Source organism: Geotrypetes seraphini, chromosome 5 (genome assembly GCF_902459505.1).
Source record: "Geotrypetes seraphini chromosome 5, aGeoSer1.1, whole genome shotgun sequence".
Classification (NCBI taxonomy): domain Eukaryota; kingdom Metazoa; phylum Chordata; class Amphibia; order Gymnophiona; family Dermophiidae; genus Geotrypetes; species Geotrypetes seraphini.
In genome coordinates this window covers 199,465,250-199,485,602 of record NC_047088.1, presented here as the reverse complement: position 1 = coordinate 199,485,602, position 20,353 = coordinate 199,465,250, and the positions used below count along the sequence as shown (strand labels likewise).

Genomic DNA, 20,353 nt, shown 5'->3' with positions numbered 1-20,353 from the left:
AGTCCAAATCAATTAGAATCTAATGAACGGTGGGCACGCAATGCAGTATAAGGAACCGTAAAAGTAGAAAGGCTCATAGTCGATAAGAAGAAACATTGCATTTAAAAGTAGTAACAGTTCAACATTGACAGATTAAAAAAATCCAACCCCAGCTAACAGAACAGGATGCACAACTAATGCAACCTGACACAAATGTCATTTTACTGATTGCCACATGTTCTCTTCACCGGCAGTGGTTTCTAATATAAATGTTTTCCAAATAGCAACTCTATCCACTATGCTCTATAAAACACAAATATTAAAGATAACATCACCCCATGACCCTAAAATCTTGTGCCTCTCAAACTAACATAGTAAATGACAGCAGATACATAATGATGTGAATGGTCCATCCAGTCTGCCCATTATTTACATGCATTAAAATTCATGATTAAATTAAATTGTCTTGTTTCTTTGATATTTCTTAGTCATAGACCGTAAAGTCCACCTGGTACTGTCCTTAGGTTTCAACTACTGGAGTTGTCGTTGAAGCTCACTCCAGCCTATCCAACCATCTCGTCATTTGTGAAATACATACTGTAAAGTCTGCCCATCAATGTCCTCATTATCCAGGTTATTGGAATTTCCACTAATCCACTCATCAGCCCATCCTACTCTGAATCATCATATATAGGACACAGACCATGCAAGTCTGCCCAGTACTGGCTTTAGTTCTTCAATTTATACCATTCATTTTCTAATTAAAAATCCTCTGTGCTTATCCCATGCTTTTTAAAATTCCATCAGCATTTTCTTTTCCACCACCTCCCTTGGGAGGGCATTCCATACATCAACCACCCTCTCCATGAAAAATAATTTCCTAAGATTACTCCTAAGTCTACCACCCCACAATCTCAATTCATGCCCTCTAGTTTTACCATTTTTCCTTCTCTGGAAAAGATTTGGTTCTATATTAATACCTTTCAAGTATTTAAACATTTGTATCATATCTCCCCTGCCCCTCCTCTCCTCCAGAGTATATATATTCAGCTGTTCTGGTCTCTTATCATGTGTCTTTTGATGCAAACCCTCTACCATATCTGTTGCCTTCCTCTGTCTGGACCACTTCAAGTCTTCTTATTTCCTTAGCCAGATATGTTCTCCAAAACTGAACACGATACTCCAAGTGTGGCCTCACCACACTTACAGGGGCATCAACACCTTCCTTCTTCTGCTGATTACTCTTTTTTCTATAAAGCCTAGCATCATCCTGGCTATAGTCACCACCTTATCACATGTTTCATCACCTTCATATCCTCAGATACTATCACCCCAACATTCCATCTCCCCATCTGTGCATATCAGCCTCTCGCCTCAGATTTCTATTCCCCAAATGCATCACTCTGCACTTCTTAGCATTGAATTTTAGCTGTCAGGCATTAGACCATTCTAACTTTTGCAGATCCTTTTTCTACTCCCTTCAGGGTGTCAACTAGTGCAGCACAAAGCACAGTTCTATAAAAGTTAGACACATTTTATAGAATCGAGCTTAACGTCACCTAGGCGTCACTAAGCATCCATAACTTTAGGCTCACCCTATTTATGCCAGGGTTTCTTGGCCTAAATTTGTGCACCTAGGTTAGGTGCCTACCAAATCCTGAGTCCAAAATAGGTGCCTACCTGCAAAATACACCCATGATCTGCCCCCTAATCGTGCCTACTTGTGATAGGTGCCTTGGACCAGTCGCCTACCTCAAAGTGGAAGGCACACACCAAGTTAAACGCTTAACATCCAATTAAGTGCAATTTACCTCAATTATGATGTGCTAATTGTATTGATTAAGTCTAATAAATAATTAAATTAGGTGCCTACATCAACCAGGTGCATCAGTATAGGCGTCTAGCTTTGAGCGGACTGTATAGAATTTGCCCGTTTTTGTATGTTTTACATATGTCTGTATAAAGTCCCTGATATGTGGAAAAGTCATAATGCTGTAATTGTGCTGCTACATGATGGATTTATGATTCCCACAGATCACATGGTATCCTTGATTTTGCAGTTCTTTTGATTCCTGTTGAACTTTGCAATTCTTTGGCCTTTTGTTAATAAAGGTTACCTTTGTATATCTGGGTTCCTATCTAGATTTATTTGGTCATTCCTGCTGATTTTTTTTTCTGCATTCAAGATATTTGACCATATTATAAGTGAATTTGTGTTATCAGGTTATCATAACAATAACCCCCCAAAATGGAGTCCAACCTTTGACCACCTTATAAGCAATATTGTGTTGTACTGAGATGCATCATATTGGGTCTGCAGTATACTTAAGACAGAATTTTTAGCTGCTGCCTATCAGATAAGACAGATAAGTCATCCATACATCTTAATGCAAATTTTGAAAGAGCAATTAGGTATCTTGCCACTGCCAAAAATACACAGATAAATTTAAACAAATATCTTATCCATTTAAGTTTATACCTACTGTTTCTGCCGGGGGTGGGGGTGGGGGTAAGGGGGTGGATATATAGTATATGAATTTAGAGCCTCTCTTTCTGAAATGAATATGGCCATTTCTGAAGTAAATGGTTACATTTTAGCCATATAAGTTAATACATTTTGACCCCATAACTGTACGTCAGCCCAGTATTTAAAAAAAAAAAAAAAAAATCCCACTTATGTTGTCTGCATCTGATGTAATTATTTTGTGGTGATTAGCATTATGTGAAAAGAATTGGTTCCTAGGTTCAGCAGTCTGGCAATCAATAAGGTAATCTGTGTATCCATAACCAAATATTGAGTGGGACTTAACCTGGATGAGTCTGTTACTCAGATAATCCAATTAAATTATTCAGATGAACTTTAAAACAGTCCTCCACCACGACCAAACTTGTCCATCTGAATACCAGCACTCTGGCTAACCATGTCCCCGCTATCTCTGGACTATTTTGCATTGGCTAAATTTTGTGCAGTCAAATATATAAACACTGAGGGTATTTTAAAAGCCAAAGATGTGGCCAGGTAGCTCCCAAAGTTACCTAGATAACTCTTTTAAAATATATATATATATATATATAATATATTTATATATATATATAATATATATATATATATTATATAAAAAGAGTTATCTAGGTAACTTTGGGAGCTACCTGGCCACATCTTTGGCATTATATAATAATATAATATATATATATATATATATATATATATAATATTTTTGTGATTTAGAAAAACTTTGCCCTTTCTCCATATACAATGACCAGACAGTTGAGAATAACTTCCAGTACCACAATCATTCACAGCTGGCATCACTTGCTGAAAACACAGCAGGTACCTAACCCATTGTTGCAAAAATATGGACAAGTCTAGCACATTTGAACATAGTCCTGCTGTGTTTACTAATTTGCTGCTTGTTCTGTGCCTAGTTATGTTTCGGCCATCCTTATGAATTCTACATTGGAAGTATTTCAGCAGCCAGCAGCCTGGCTGTTTTTGTATCAGTTCTGCTATATACTCTTCACATCATTGGCTGCCATTTTCTTTGGGAATTTGATTTAGATATCACATCAATATGGAGTTCCCTGCTTTCCAAAGATATAACGAATCAGATAACATTAGAATAAGATCCTTCTTTAGCAGTGGTTCCCAGCCTTGTCCTGGAGGACCAGCAGCCAGTCAGGTTTTTGGGATAGCCCTAATGAATATGCATAAGAGAGATCTGCATATCTTGGAGGTGGCAGGCATGCAAATCTTTCCCATGCATATTTATTAGGGCTATCCTGAAAACCTGACTGGCTGGAAGTCCTCCAGGACAGGGTTGGGAACCACTGTTCTATAGTATCGATAACATGCCTGTGCCATATTTGAAACTTGTTTCCTGACATACGCCTGTGTATTAATCACCTTCTGAAATGAACTCATATTATTTTTTCATATGGTGTTTTAGTCAAATGAGGTTGTTTGATTTCCATCTCCCTGTATTTAATACTTTTTTGTGTAAGATCCATAACTATCAAGTTGTGCTGATTATACTGTACAGTAAAACCCATGAAAGAGCAATACAATAGAGCATAGTTCATTGGGAAAAGTCAAGATGGAGGCCATTCTAGATAATGGATTTTTCTGAATAATGAAAGTTCCATGTTCTTGGAGTTTGGGGATAAAGCATAATATAAATGTGGTCCATTTTTCAGATATTAGAAGTCTGCTATTGAGACAGATTTGGGAGAAGCCACTGCTTACATGGGATCGGTACCATGGAGTGTTGCTACTGTTTGAGTTTCTGCCATGAACTTGTGACCTGGATTGGCCACTATGGAAATGAGGACCATGCTCTTATGTTTTTCCAGATAATGGATCAGGACCACGGAACTATTGTTTTTGCCACATACCAAGTTTCCAGTTAACTGATCTTCAGAAAAAAATGATACTCTGTTGTAATTTTATGCCAGTAAATTGTTTCTAAAATTGAATTTGTTTAGGCCCGTCTGCGCCTGTTTGTTTAAGATTTTAATTCTAGAAATGAGTAGGAGAGAGATTTGATACATGTATTTTGGGGTTTTCTAAGTCTCTGGTTGATTTAATTTTGTAATAACTGGTTATAACTATGGGATATTAAAAGACGTAATTTCTGTATCTTAACTGCAGATCCTCTAATATAAATTTTGTATTTTTAATATTTTTTGTTTCAGGTTCTCTGGGAGATGCTAACAAGGGAGGTTCCCTTTAAAGGTCTGGAAGGATTACAAGTAGCATGGCTGGTAGTAGAAAAAAATGAGGTAAGACTTTTCCTGTGTTCAGGAACAGAACATACATATGAAAACAGTATCGGGGGTTTGCAAAAGACTTTTTCATCTTCTTCAAATTAAAAGTAGGTTCACGCTTATGGAAAGATTACCAGTAGGAGCTAACACAAAGGGTCAGAGTGATGTTATTCCTCATGAATGGACCCTTTACATCTAATTGTTGCAGCTTCACGTCGTGATGCTGTAGATCAAAAATTGTAGAACTACTGTACTAGTTTCTCAGTCTCAATAGCGTAACCTAGGGGTTTGTTCTTGGTGATGAAAGAAGCCATGGCGTCCCAAGGTAGGGAAACTCTTTAACGCCATCTCCCATGCTTTGGACATCTTTTTACTGTCCAGGAGTTGATATTTCTATAAGAGACCTTCAACTCTTTCAGCTTAACTCTCCCAGCAGGAGTCACCCTACTACAAGAAACTGCCCCTTAGATGAGAATTTCAAAACTAAAAGAAGAATAAAGTAAAGAAAAATTACAGTTTAGCTCCCTGCAGTATATTGAACACTACATTAAAGACAAGCTCATCACTTATATTGGCAAGGCAGAGGCATAGCTGCATGCTTCCTCACACTGAACCTTTCCATTCTATAAGGGCTTTAGTAGTAAAAGCTCTGCTGTGTAACTAGCCTTTGCCTTTTTCTACCAAGTTGCAGTAATGCATCTTGAGTTAAGGTGAACTGTTTTTGCTTACCCCCAGGTGGTATAATACATTCATCGGTTGGCAGTCCTTATTACTGGAAAAGTTCATTTCATTTCTTAAGAGTGTTTGCTTACTTTTAAGTCCAAAAAGATGGACTTAAAATTTTGAATCGGTAGTCGTTAAATTAAGGAAGGAAGATGTTAGTGGCTCAGAGTAAATCGCTAGAACATTCTACTTCATAAATCAACCATGAGCAGTGAAGAAAAGTTAAATTGCTTTGTTTTGCTAATTAGCTTTGAAACTGCCTTGAACACAAAATATCCATGGACTTTAGCAACTGCATTGAGTGTAGGTAGAACTTTGATGTGAACAAATATGCATCGATTGAAAATTTCTGATCCTTATAGTTTCACAGCTATACTACTGTAATGACTTTTATATAGGCCAGACTCATATGTGGGCTATAGGTGATCTAAAATGTTGCTGCCAAGGTGGTGTTTAAACAGCTGAGGTATATTTCATTACTTTAAGGATTATGCTTGTATATTGGCCTCTTTGAAAACTTTCTAGGTCAGAGTGCATAAAGTCACACTATACTCTCTCAAATTTTGGAACTTAAAAAATGTGTGGCAACAGGGGTGGATTTAGGGTGAGGGAAAATTTAGGAGTGTAGCACTGGTTTTGAGCACTAGGCTGATTAATGAAGCTCACAAATCTAGGCAAAGGAATGGCAGGCCTAAAGTTATGTGCATAACTTTTAAGCTCCTAAATTAGGATGAAAATATGGCAAAAACTTAAAAGTATAAATTTAGGAGCTCAGCATTTTCTGAATATTGGGCCTTTGGTTGCTTTTTCTGTGGTGATAGTAAGGATAAAATGAACTGAGTGGAGAAAGTAAATAGCAAACCCATGAGAAGGGGACGAGAAGAGTACAGTGGCACATCATTTTGTGACTAAGGTTGGTTTGGAAATGAGCAACTGAAATGCTGGATATGGTTTTTATTGTTTTGTTTGCCTGGGTCAGAATTTGTGTGCTTGGTTTTGCATTTTAGGTTTGGGTACCGGGAAATGCAGTCTGTAAATAAAATACATCCCTGGGAACATCTTCAAAAAGTAATGCATGAGGTAGAATCCTGTACATTTATTTAGCCAGTCTGAGTGAGAAGAGTTTTTAGACAGCTCGATTTACGCAGATGGATCATTATTTACTCCTTCAAAGTGGTTTTAAAAATTGTTCAGTGTTTTTCCATCCATGCATTCATTCCAAGACAAGGTAATTGTGGCTAATTGTCTCCTTTTTCTTTTTGGAATGTGCTCTGTATTAGGTGGAGGTAACAAATGCAGAGTCTAACATATACCATCTTTACTATTCTGAACAGTTCCATACTTATTTAAACACACAGCAGGAGCTGGGTTCTGTTTTGGATTTAAGTATATATGAAGAATGATTTTGTAGCATGGTTGGCAAAGTTCCTTAACTTTAAAACTTCAGAAGTCCAGCTACAAAAATACTGAGATGAATATTGTGTTATAGGAGCAACCTGCTAAGGTGTACACCGTTTAGCAACAGGAAGAAAATAGAAAAAGATGCCACTGAACATCTAAAAAATATGCTGCGCAAGTTATTTCATGCAGAGTCCTGTTTTTCATAGAGTGTAGAGAGCGGACTCGAGATATCCCAGTTGGGACATGCTCAGTTCCAGCGGTATTTTAGAAAAGGATCTCCTGACACAGAGGTTTTTGGAAAACACCAGTAGGACTTGCCTAATGTGTTTTCCGCCATGTACAGTGTGAGCAGCCATTTTACAAATATAGAAGTTGAAAAATGACCAGCATGGACCTGGTAGCTTCAATGTGGAACTGTTGGCATTTATATGCAAAAATGGTGAAGCTTCATTTAGAGCTGCTCCATGTTCTAAACCTGTAAAATTACCCCCACAATTGCAGCTTTACATATGGTCCATCACTGACAAGAGCCAATAGCACAGGGAATAAGGCCTAAAGAAAAACTTGAATTTTGTGTCTCCTAATTTACTAGAGCTGGATAGGGTCATACCCACTCTCTTGAAAGTAGGCAGGAGACCTGTTATGTGAGAACGCTATATCCCAGCTAAAGCTAAAATTAGCTTCAATTCCTAGCTGGTTTCTTGCTTGTCCTGTTTTTAAGAACAGGCTGCCAAGAATTAATTCCTCTTGGGTTCTAGCGGAGGTTGTCTTTTAGATTATTAAGCTTTTGCATTCTGTGATCCACAATAATTGAACTTGCTTTTATTGTACATCAGCCCCTTAGGTTTACCGCACCATTGCTCCAGTACAGACAGCTACTTTCCTACTTGCAACAATATGATAATTTCAATGATAAACTGGGCGCAGGGTTTTTTTTCACCAAAGCAAGGCTAGAGCAGAGGTTTTATGAAAGTAAATCTACCCTTCTTAACTTTAAGTCTTCATTAAAAAATATAATTTAATGGAAGCAAAAACTAATGTTTAGTGTCCTGGGATCCTGTGGAATTGACTGACCAAACTAATCTTATATTCCTTACAGCGATTGACCATTCCTAGCAGTTGTCCTAAAAGTTTTGCAGAAATGATGCGTCAATGTTGGGAAGCAGATGCAAAGGTATGTGATTTATAAGTTTTTATTTTTAAGTCAGTTCTGTTGGTTGCTCTTTGACTAGTCTATTCTCAAAGTTGTTTTAAGATTTAATCATGTGCCACAAACATGAGTAACTGAATAGGGTATGCGCATCATAGTCAACAACAGAAAAAGACCATCCAGTCTGTCTATACCATTACGGATGCTTCCAGTTTATCGACCATTTCCTCAATTTGTCCTTATCCAGGACAGTTTTCCTCCTCTGTTCTCCACCATCGTGGTTGAAGTATAAACAACCTGCGCTATGCAGATGATACAACGCTCATCACCAGCTGCAAAGATATGCTGCATCTACTGAGACGAGTCAAAACCGAAAGTCATAACATGGGATTAGAACTAAACATAAACAAGACGAAGATCATGAACACGGAAAATGATGAAGATTTTCAGATTGAAGGCGATAGAATAGAAGTTGTAAAGGATTTCAATCTCCTGGACTCTTTCGTAAACAAAGAGGCAACTAGCTGGGAAGAAATACTCTGCAGAAATGTACTTGGTCGCTCTTCAATGAAGGCTCTCAACAAAGTATTCAAAGGAAAGGAAATAACGCTCCAAATGAAGATCAGACTTATTCATGCACTCATTTTCTCAGTGGTCAATTAAGGATGTGAAAGCTGGACACTACGGAAACAAGAGAAAAAGAAGATTGACTCATTTGAGCTTTGGTGATGCAGAAGGATTTTATGCATGCCTTGTATCGCCAGAAGAACTAACCAAATCGATTCTGGAAGAAATCAAACTGGCTATGTCATTCAAACCTCAAATGATGAAGCTACAATTGTCTTATTTTGGTCATACTGTCAGAAGAGAAAGATCATTTGAGAAGGACATCAAGTTTGGGAAGATCAAAGGAACCAGGCGAAGAGGGCGACCAGATGGCAGAATTTGTTGAAAACAACCATGGGGATGATGCTGGTGGACTTTAACAGACTAGCACAAAACCAGTTTCTTTTTAGATCTGTAATTCATCAAGTCACTAGGATATGAACATGAGTCGATAGCACCTAACTAACTAGTGCAATGACTTTAAATCAAGGGACCCAGGTTCAAATCCCACTTTACATTTTTCATTTTTTTATTGTGAGCCCTCTAGAAACAGAAAAATACCTACTATGTTAGCAACTTGCAAGCATGAAGGCTATTGAAGTGGAATATATTCAGGTACCGCATCTGTCTTTGTAGCCATACTGGGTCAGACCATTGGTCCATCTAGCATAGTATCCTGTTTCCACAGTGGCCAATCCAGGTCACAAGTACCTGGCAAAACCTCAAATAGTAGCTACATTCCATGCTACCAATCTCAAGGCAAGCATTGGCTACCTCCATGTCTGTCTCTATAGCAAACTATGGACTTTTCCTCCAGGAACTTGTCCAAACCTTTTTTTTTTTTTTAAACCTAGCTACATTAACAACTGTTGCAAGATCCTCTGGCAACGCATTCCAGAGCTTAACTGTTCTTTGAGTGATTTAATATTTCCTCCTATTGGTTTTAAATGTATCTCCCCATAGCTTCATCGAGTGTCCCTTAGTCTTTGTAATTTTTGATGGGAGTAAAAAATCGATTCACTTGTACCTGTTCTACACCACTCAGGATTTTGTAGACCTCAATCATATCTCCCCCTCAGCCATCTCTTTTCCAAGCTTTAACCTTTTTAGCCTTTCCTCATACGAGAGGAGTTCCATCCCCTTTATCATATTGGTTACTCTTCTTTGAACCTGGGTCCTTTTGTTTACAGTCCAGAGAAAATGTGCAACTGCTACATATACCTTGCTTTGTAAAGCTGGATCCATCAGGACTGTTAGATTCCAGAAGGAGGAGAGAAAATGCCCAGTGATGATGTTTCAAAAAAATAATCTTATGCTTCATTATAAGATTACAGTTTTATGTTCTATTATCAGATAACTTGATTAGTTTATGTAAAACTGCAATAGTCCCAGCACTAGCTGGACAGTAGTATAAGTCAGTAAATATGGAAACAGAATTAGACGTGTTAAGTAAGATATAACATAACATAAAAATTTATTTATATATCACAGAACCTTAGGAGTTCTATGCGGTTTACAAAAGAAAATTGAAACAGTGACAATAAAAACAAATGACCTAGAAATTACAAAAATTTCTTAAATAAGTAGGTTTTCAGTAATTTACTGAACTGCTGGTAAGAGACAGAGCTAACAGATTTACAAACTCTTTATCACAAGAAGCTGCTGAACAGAGACTAAGAACTGAATTGCTGATTTAGCAATCATTTTTGCTTGTTAAAAGAAAAGCAAGATGGCATGGAATACATTTTCATGTGGATTAAGGAAAAGTTTACTTTTTCCGTAGTTTTTTGTTTGGATAGAGGAGGGTTGTTTAGTCTAGCTGTAGAAAATCTTGAGTTATTGTAAAGGAGCATGAAAATTGCCAAAACAGGCCTTGTGTAGAGGGTACTTGCCTCCAAGAATCGTGTTGAATCTTTTCTTGATCTCATTCTGCCCTTAAAACTTGTGTAACTTATTCAGTCCTGACATAATAATAGTTTTTCGAAGGAGACGCTATTGATCTCGTGTGCGTTTTCTGGGAGCCTAAACACCTTACCTCATTCCTAAAAAGATGCAATTGTTGACTTACAAAGTTACTCCAGGATCTAGAAATTTCTGTGGTGAAAATGTACAAGAAATATGCTAATTTATGTAAATTACTTGTACTAGTTACTTTCTTGTGCTAACTTATACTTTTTCCCTTTCTGCCTTTTTTGTAGCGTTTTATTTTATCTTTCTGTCATTTAATATACAGTTCATTTAACTTTGTAGGCACTTTAGTTAAAACTGTGATTCCATTTTGGGACAGACGGAATTTCTATGTGCCTTCTTCTAATTTTATTGTTAATTTTTTATTGTATTCTGTAATCGCATTGAACCGAAAGGCATATTGCGGTATATAAATAAAAACTCATGTTATGTTATTCTTGGTGTCTAAAAGAATAATTAGTTCAGATCTCCTGACTACTGTTTAGTTGTGTTAGTGATAGAAGTAAAATAGTCAGTGAACAGTGTCTTTTCTTTCTTTTGATATACAGTGGTGCCTCACACAACGAACTTAATCCGTTCCAGGAGCAAGTTTGTTATGTGAAACGTTCGTTGTGTGAAACGCGTTTTCCCATAAGAATACATGTAAAACAAAATAATTCGTTCTGCAGCCCTGTTTTCCCATAAGAATACATGTAAAACAAAATAATTCGTTCTGCAGCCCTACATTTCCCTCCCTCCACCTCACCTTATATGCAGAGTTTGCCAGCTTTCTTTTTCACCCAGCCGCACGCTTTCAAAAAGCTGTGCACGCGCAGCTGCTGAAGTTGATCAATGTTCTCTTCTCCTGCAACTTCCGGTTTCCGGTTGCGTCAGAGGAGAAGATTGAACAACAGAGCATGCGCGCATGTGCTGCTCTTTGAAAGTGTGTGGCTGGCCGAAAAAGAAAGCCGGAAAACTCGGCATCTAAGGTAAGGTGGAGGGAGATGATGGAACACTGCATTCAGACAGGAGGGTGCTGCTGTTCCCGGCTCACATTAGGAAGCGGCGAGAGTAGTTCCGCCCCCCCCCCCCGGGCCCCTCGGGCGACTTCGTTGTGTGAAACGAAGTTCGTTATAGGGAGCAAGACAAAAAGTTCGTTATGCGCAGCGTTCGCTGTACGAGGCGTCCGTTATGCGAGGCACCACTGTACTTGTGATATATTTTTAATTTATATATTTGCTGGCTCACTCTTGCTTCAGTAATAAAATAAAAGAATTTCAACAAAACTGACATGAAGTTAGTCATGTGGAAGTGCTTCCTCTATCTCTGTTAAATAGCATTTTATGGAGGTAAATTAGTAATGGGCCCTTTTACTAAAAAAAAAAAAGGATTAAGAAATATTAGTGAAGCATACTGCTACTAAGTGCTATACTATGAGGGGTTGCTGAAAAGTTCTCAGCCCAACCAACAAAGTTGGGGCAGTCTCCATCGAGGACTATATACTTAGTTCAGTGATTTTCTACTTTTTTTTTTTTTTTGTTACGGGGAGAAAATACGTATCGAAAAAAGTGGAAGATTGCTGGACTAAGTGTATAGCCCTCGATGGAGACTTTGTTGGTTGGGCTGAGAACTTTTCAGCAGCAAATCATATGTACGAAGTGTGCCTAATTTTATTAGATTTCCACTTTAAAAAAAGAGGACACATGCTCCCACCCCGCTCTGCCCCTGGCCCCACCCCATTATGCCTACAGCCCTGCCCCCATACAAACATCATGTCTCCTTCCCCAACCTCCAGGCCGTGTCTAGAGAGTATCTACGCATGTATGGACATCAACGCGATGACATCATGCTCATGTGCATATGCATGTGATTTCACCGCATCGACATTCGCAAGTTCGCAGAAGCCCTCCGAACGCGGGGCCTTCCAAAACAAGGACATACCACTGACAGATATCTTTCTACTTGGGGCCATGACACCAATAACGCTTCATGACATTCATTCCTACTAGAACACCTGGCCTTGGTCACATGTGCAGAACACAGATAACACCTATGCAAGTGCATGTCCACAAACTAAAAGTCCTAATATACACAAATGAAACCCTAAGATGCCAGACTCTGCATGTAGTACAACACCAGAGAAATAGAAAGAAATGCATTTCTTCCTGAACAGTACAAAATATAGACAGTAGATGTAAATTCTGAAAATGGACACATTTCAATCACTAAATTGAAAATACGTAAAATCAATTTTCTTACCTTTTATTGTCTGGTGATTTTATTTTTCTACTCATCTTTTCCCAGTCTCTGGTTGCACTTCCTTCTGTCTGTGCTCCTAACTCTGTTTCCATCCATTTGTTGTTTTTCTCTCCTTTATTTTCTGCCCTATATTCATCTTTGGTATTAACTTTTAACATTTAATTTTCTTCCTTTTTTTTTTTTTTTGCTTCCTCCTCAAATCTATCTACTTTTCCATGTCTTCCCTTCCCATCTATCCATGTGCACTATATTCTCCCTCTCCCTGCTCTTCCCCACCATCCATGTGTACCATCTCCTTCCTCTTTCTTCTCCCCTATTCCCATCTATCCATAAACAGCATTTCTTCTCTCTTCCCTTCCCCTCCCATCCATGTGCACCATATCCTCCCTCTCTCTCTCCTTCTCCTCCATCCATGTGTACCATCTCCTCCCTCTCTTTCCCTCTTCTATGGTCTAACATCTCTTTCCTATTCCCCCCTCCTATGGTCTGGGATCTTTATCCTTTCCTTCCGACATTCTGGCATCTCTCTCCCCTCCTTCCTTTCTCTCTTCTCCCATTTGTAGTCTGACATATCTCCATCTCTCTGTCTTTCCCTTCCCCTGCCTTAGTATGGAATCCCTTCCTCCTCCTTCCTTTCCCTGGTCTGACATTTCTCTTCTCCCCCTCCCCCCTTTCCCATCCAGTGGTCTGACATCGCTCTCCTTCCTTTCACCTCTCCGATGCTATGTTATTTCTATTTGCCCCTTCCCTTTCTTCCCCTTGAGGTCTGGCATCTTTCCTTCCCTCTCCCTCCCCCCCCGGATGGTATGGCATCTATCTGCCCCTTTCTTCCCCTAGAGGTCTCGTATCTTTCCTCCCCATACCCATGGTCCAGCATCTCTCTTATCCTCCCCATGCTATTCCTCTTCCTCACCCACCCGCCGCCTTCCCAGAGGGAACCGGTGCTTGTTCACCATTTTTCCCAGTGGCACTGCTATAACTCTTTGGTGAAGTAAACACGCTGTCTTTGACGACTTGAAAGCTTTCTCTCTGCTACTGCTTCCCACCTATGCGGGGGGGACAGGAAGCAGTAACAGAGGAAAAGCTACCAGATTGCCAAACGCAGAGTGTTTACTTCACTCAAGCCGGTGGCTTGAAGAGTTAGAGCAGCGTTGCTGGGAATGAGAACAGTGAGCATGCACCAGATCTAGCTTTGGGGGGTAGGGGGGGAATAGATGCGTGAGCCACCTAGGTGGTCTCCACGGGCCTTACAATGAATACCACTGCTGTAGGGTTACTAGATGTCCGGTTTCCCCAGACAAAAGTTGTAAAATGAAAAAGCTGCCCGGATCCCAACAGAATCCCCAAAAGGAGGACATGTTTGGGGAAAACTGGACATCTGGTAACCCTATGTGTGCCTTTTATCGAAACACACTAAGTGCTGGTCTACTCAGCGCTTGTTTTTTTAGGCATTATATTTAGAACTAGTGTTTAAGCCCGTTACTTTAACTGGTGCTAGAATAGATGTGTAAACTTTTAGCACAATGGGGCGCTGAGGCTTTTCTTTCTTTCTTTGCTTCCTGTTCCCCCTGTCCAGCAGTAGCCCTTCTCCCTTCCTTTTACCTCCCCCCTGTCCAGCAGCACCCCTTCCCTGCTCCCCCCGTCCATCAATACCCCTCCCCTGCTTCCCCTGTCCAGCAGTAGCCCTTCTCCCTTCCTTGTACCTCCCCCCTGTCCAGTAGTACCTCTTCTCCCTTCCCTGCTACCCTTGTCCAGCATCCACTAGCCCGGGCAGCCTTGGGGCTTTTGCTAGACCAGCCCGCCTCGCATTATCCAAGTGGGCCGGCCTAACAAAGGCCCCGCGGCTGCTTGATGAAAGCACGGCTGCTGCCGTGAGAAGAAGAGGCGTCCCAGCAGCATAGGCAGAAGGCAGGAAGTCATCCGGTGTCTGAGATCAGGGCAGAAGACAGGAAATCAGTTGAGGCAGGCACGGGAGATCGGCGGCAGGCAAATTATTGTACTGCGCATGCGCAGCACGGAAGCATGACGCATGGAGGCACGGAGATTAAAGTGTGCATGCGCACACTAAGGATTAGGCCCTCAGTGCTTTTCATTTTGGGACCTACCCATGTACTAAGCCCATTCTAATGCATCCCCAAAATAAAGGTTTTTTTTAATTTTTGTAGACCTTCATTAATTTTTCCATTAGCATGTGATGCCTGCAAAAAATATTAATGCAGGAGCACTTACTCAAATTCCTCCCCAATATCCCACCATCCCTCCCCATCGCGTGTCTGGCGGGTTCAGGCCCTCCCCTCGCGGGTCCAGCGACTCCAGGCCTTCCCCCCCTCTTTCACTTGTGGGTACGGCAGCTCCAGCCCACCCCACCGCTTGCTTGCAGGTCTGGCAGCTCCAGCTGGCTTCCCTCCCTCCCTGCCACTGACACACACTTTGCAGAGCAATCTGATCTTTAAACAGGCTTGCTCGTCAGTGTATGAATTTTCTATGTAGCATTTAGTTTTCCTGATAGTGGAGGAGGGATGGGTTTTGTTGATCCTTTTTCTGTATTTGTGATTTATCAAATGACAGTTGTATAGCACATTGTTCCTTTTTATACTTTAATAAAATGATTTCAATATAAAATAGCTATTCAAGACTTATGCGGATGGGATCAGACAGAGTCCGCAGGGATGGGGCGGAGATGGGGACAAGTTTTTTCCCTGTGTTATTCTCTAGTGCCTAGCCTGCAACGGAGGGATACTGACCAAGGTAAAGTGAGAGGGATCCCAATGGGGGTAGGAATTAGTAGAGGGCAAGGCAATTCAAGTCAGGAGGAAGTACGGAGCAGAAAAGTATAGAATTGGGGAGTGGAGTAGGTACAGGGGGAATATTAAGCATCCTACCCCAAAACAAAAGTCAAACTGCATTGGAGATTGAAATGAAGGAAAACAGAATAAGACAATGAGAGGAAGAGGAAGATATTAAGGCAGGGAGGGACTGAGAAAGAAGCTGAGAGGATCTGAAAAAATAAAGTATATAGTGTACACAGGTTAGGAAGGGAAGAAGAGCTATTGAGGACTGGCTGGGAGTGGGATAGATGGACCAAGATAGACTGGAAGCATAGGTATGTGTAGATGGTCTAGGGATGGTAAACTGTGGTGATAAATTGAGATTGGTCAGGAAGAGATACTGGTTGGACTTGCGGTGCTACCACTAGCATTTCTTTTACTCACAAGTCCTCCCTGTGTAGCACCACTTGCTATGCTCTTCATTTAAAGACAGATGAGCCAGTTGTGTTCCTTTATATGGACTTGATAATTTGTGGTGAATCGAGCACCCCCAGTCATTTTGAAAAGTTGGTTCTTATGCCACCACAATGTGCTAAACTGAAAGCTGGCTAATTTTGTAGGTGATCCAGGGACGGAGTCAGCACTTATGCAGTTAAGTACCGATATTCAACATTTTAATTGCTTAAGTTAAGCAGCCATATCGAACCAAATAACACAGTCCTATCTGGATATGGCCAATTGGCCTACCACTAAATATCTGGGATTCTGGGACTAACCCTGGCAGCAGCTAAAAATATACTTACCTCTGCCAGCTGAATATCTACTCACAAAATTTATGCTTCTGTTTCTAGAGTACCATCGAGTAGAAAATCTGGCTTCCCTCCACAGCAGCAAAGAAGCCCCTTCTGGGCTTATCAGCACCAGAGCACATGGAGTGCATAGCCATGTTGGGCCTGTTGTAGTGGAGGTGTACCGTGGATCTCTAATGCCCCAGTGTCAATGTTTACATTTTCATCAGTCCCACAGCACACACCACATCACAGAGGCCCCATTCTTTTGCTGTTGGGTTTTACTTTTAGCTATTCCTCTAGTGCCCCCCTCCCCCCCCCCCCCCCCCCACACCTCAGACTAGTGCTTGTATGCCATTGTCTTGCAGACTTTAAGCACTGTTGAGCAGGGAACTGATGCAGGTAAATATGTGTGTGTGTGTGTGTGGGGGGGGGGGGGGTTTGTATTAAATAATATATGTTTTCCTAATAGCACAGTGGACCTGAAAGAGAAGCTCTTTAATACAACTGATTTTCCACTGATCTGTTAGAAGAAGAGATGCAGCACAAATAATTACATAACTACTTGCATTACTGTAACTGTTTCCTAAGATATAACAATGGCATAAAGGATATACTCTTTCAAAATAATTCTGTGGCACTAAAAAATAAAAATAAAAAAATAGACGACTATCAGCAAATACAAGGGACCAGCACTGTAAATTTCTTTTCTTTGTTACCGTTGTTTAGACAGTTAAAATGAGCATATTGGTTTCAAGTATTGCATTTACTCAGAAATCTTCAAGGAAAAGGTTTTTTTTTTTTTGCACTTAGATTGCTTGTTTCTGTACAAAGACATGAAAGTGTGTTTTATTTTCTGATTGCTTCAGTTGTCATTTGTTCAGAAATGGGCTGCTTAAAAGGAGTGATGGAAGAGTTACTGTGGTTATGCAGGTGATGACCTTGCTTGGGAATTTTCTAGTTGAGAATTGTAGCAACACATAGAATACAGATTACAGTTGAAGATAATTAGGGAAACGGTACTACTAAAAGGATTTTGATGTGAACATCTTCCCTTTCCCCTCCCCCCCCCCCATCAGTTGAGGCCCTAAAATGGAATTCATAAAATTCTTCTTCTTTTTTTTTTGTCATTTAAATATTTGTTTTGGACCTGGGGTTCATACATAGGATCACAGTTCTAGTTAGGTTTATTAGTTACAATTACTGCCTAGAAAAAAAATCTATGCAATGGAAAATAGAATAATTTGTGTTTGTTTTCTTCAGAAAAGACCATCTTTCAAGCAAATAATTTCAAACTTGGAATCGATGGCAAATGACAGCAAGCTCCCAGACCAGTGCAATTCATTCTTACACCACAAGGCGGAATGGAGGTATGCTTTCATGAGGGCAAAGTTAGATCCTGTGGTGGGAACTGGAGAATGACATGGAGACAAATTTGTCCCTGTCCCAATGGGATCTGTCTCCATCCCTGTGACTTCTGTTTCTTCCCCACCCCTGCAAGCTCTGTCTTCATCTACACAAGCATTGAACACTTTAAAATTATATGTTTCAAGGCTTGTGCATATGAGGATAGAGCTTGCAGGGATGGGACAGGGACAGAACTCACAAGAACGGGACGGGAATGGAGATTCCACAGGGACAGGAACAAATTTGTCCTCATGTCATTCTCTAGTGGGAACAAATGGAATTTCTCTTGAAAGAGTTAAGGTGAAAGAATTCTACAATTGGATCATAAACACAGAAGGAAAGAGGAGCCTGAAAAATACTTTAAGGAACAGCTATGTAAATAAATTAGAGCTACTCAACCTTATAGTCTGAGTCGGGGCTTAATTTGTAGATGTACAGGAAGTGGAAGTGGGGGAAGGAGGGGTGCAGACTCAGGAGTAAGGGGAGGAGTTGGATTGAGGAGGAGAGTGACTGTTCTCTGCTTTGCTCCAGGCTCACTCCCTCCCCTCCTCTTCCCTACAGGCTGACTGGAAGGGAGGGGCTGGAGTCTGAAAAGAAGTGGCAGAACTACATTCCAGGATATTCCCCCCAGAAATTAAATCCTGGTCTGAGCACAATATCACAAGGTAAACTGACTAGCCATTGTGAAGTGCTCAGACTGTAACATTTTCCTTATCATGTTTGAGGGTTTTATATGTATCATCTTCCTCTCTTATTCTGGCAAGTTATAACCATACAGCAGATGATTTTATATTGGGAAGAAATTTCTGATTGACTTACAGATGGTCACAAGGTTCTCATAACTCATATCATTGCATATTATTATGTTGTCAGTTTATTTATATTCCACCTGTACCTCCACAGTTCAAGTATGGATTTACAACACCACAAGAACAGAACAAAGCATTTGGAATGACATTAACAACTGTAGTTGAGTCAACGTTAATCAGTTAAGATATTACATATTTGAAAAAGATAAGTTTTTAAATATTTCCTGAATAGAAAATAATGATCATGTGATCTCAAAAAGAAAGGGAATTGATAACTGAGCCATATGGCACTGAATTGAAAGGAAAGTTGTCTAATAGATTTAAGTTTTTTTAAACATTGCGCAACGCAATAAGTAGAGATTACAGGCATTATATCTCAGACAGTCCTTGCAATAGAATCCTAGATCTAACAAATAATCTTAAAAATAGGTCATACAAATTTAAAATTGTATGTGTGCACCTACAGGAAGCCAGTCTAGTTTAGAATAGTAATATTTAAGATTATCATATTTACCTCCTCTTTTAAAAAGCCGTGCTAGCGTTTTTAGCTCTGGTCACTGCGGTAACAGCTCCATCACTCTTAGGAATTCTATGAGTGTGGGAGCTGTTACTGCAGCAGCCAGTACTAAAAACGTTAGCATGGCTTTGTAAAGGAGGGGTTTAGTTAGGCCAGAAGTCAGTCTGATGGCTGCACTGAAATCAGTCTGATGGCTGCATTGAACTTACCACTTTAAGGGATCCTTTTATTAAGGCGTGCTAAACGCTAAGGCATCCATTATATTCTATGGGCACCTTAGCATTTAGTGTGCGCTAATCTTTAGCACACACTAAATCCATTAGTGCAAGTTAATAAAAGGACACCTAAATAATTCTTTGGTGTTAACAGTATTATGCAAGCTGTACTAAAGGAGGACAAAGCCATCACTGACAAACTGAACACATATTTTGTGTCTATTTACCGAAGAGATTATATAAAATATACTAGAAGCCAACAGACTATACGCAGGAAACAAAGATGGGAAACTGACAGGGTTGACGATCAATCTAGAAGAGGTATGCAGGCAAATTGATAGGCTTAAAAATGATAAATCCCCGGGACCGGACGGCATCCATCCGAGGGTAATCAAGGAACTGAAAGGGGTTATAGCTGAACTGCTCCAACTAATAGCCAATATGTCAATCAAATCAGGAAGGATTCCGGAAGACTGGAAAGTGGCAAATGTTACACTGATCTTCAAGAAAGGTTCGAGGGGATATCGGTACCGGGAAAGATGTTAGAGGCACTGATAAAGGACTGCATCATTGATCACCTTGACGGACATAATCTGATGAGGACCAGCCAGCACGGCTTCAGCAAAGGAAGATTTTGCTTGACGAACTTACTGCACTTCTTCGAGGGAGTAAAAAAATGCAAAGTGATGCACCTGGGTAAAAGAAATCTGTGCAGGACTTACACGTTAAATGGTGAGACCTTAGTTAGGACCACGGAAGAACGGGATTTAGGAGTAATCATTAGTGAAGACATGAAAACTGCCAATCAGGTGGAAAAGGCTTCCTCTAAGGCAAGGCAAATGATGGGTTGTATCCGTAGAGGTTTTATCAGCAGGATGCCAGAGGTCATAATGCCACTGTACAGATCCATGGTGAGACCACATTTGGAATATTGTGTTCAATTCTGGAGACCACATTACCGGAAAGATGTGCTGAGAATGGAGTCAGTTCAGCGGATGGCCACCAGGATGGTCTCGGGGC

The 20,353-nt window shown here is 40.2% G+C and overlaps 1 protein-coding gene across 5 annotated transcripts in view; it reads left to right on the top strand.

Moving 5' to 3' along the window:
• The window catches only part of MAP3K20 (mitogen-activated protein kinase kinase kinase 20), a 252,134-nt gene that overhangs the window by 72,258 nt on the left and 159,523 nt on the right, over positions 1-20,353 (top strand). For all 5 annotated transcript variants that reach the window (XM_033945057.1, XM_033945056.1, XM_033945059.1 and 2 more), the window contains exons 7-9: positions 4,672-4,758; positions 7,967-8,041; positions 17,649-17,755. In XM_033945057.1, the coding sequence (XP_033800948.1) occupies positions 4,672-4,758; positions 7,967-8,041; positions 17,649-17,755 (269 nt within the window). The remainder of the gene's footprint in view (positions 1-4,671; positions 4,759-7,966; positions 8,042-17,648; positions 17,756-20,353) is intronic.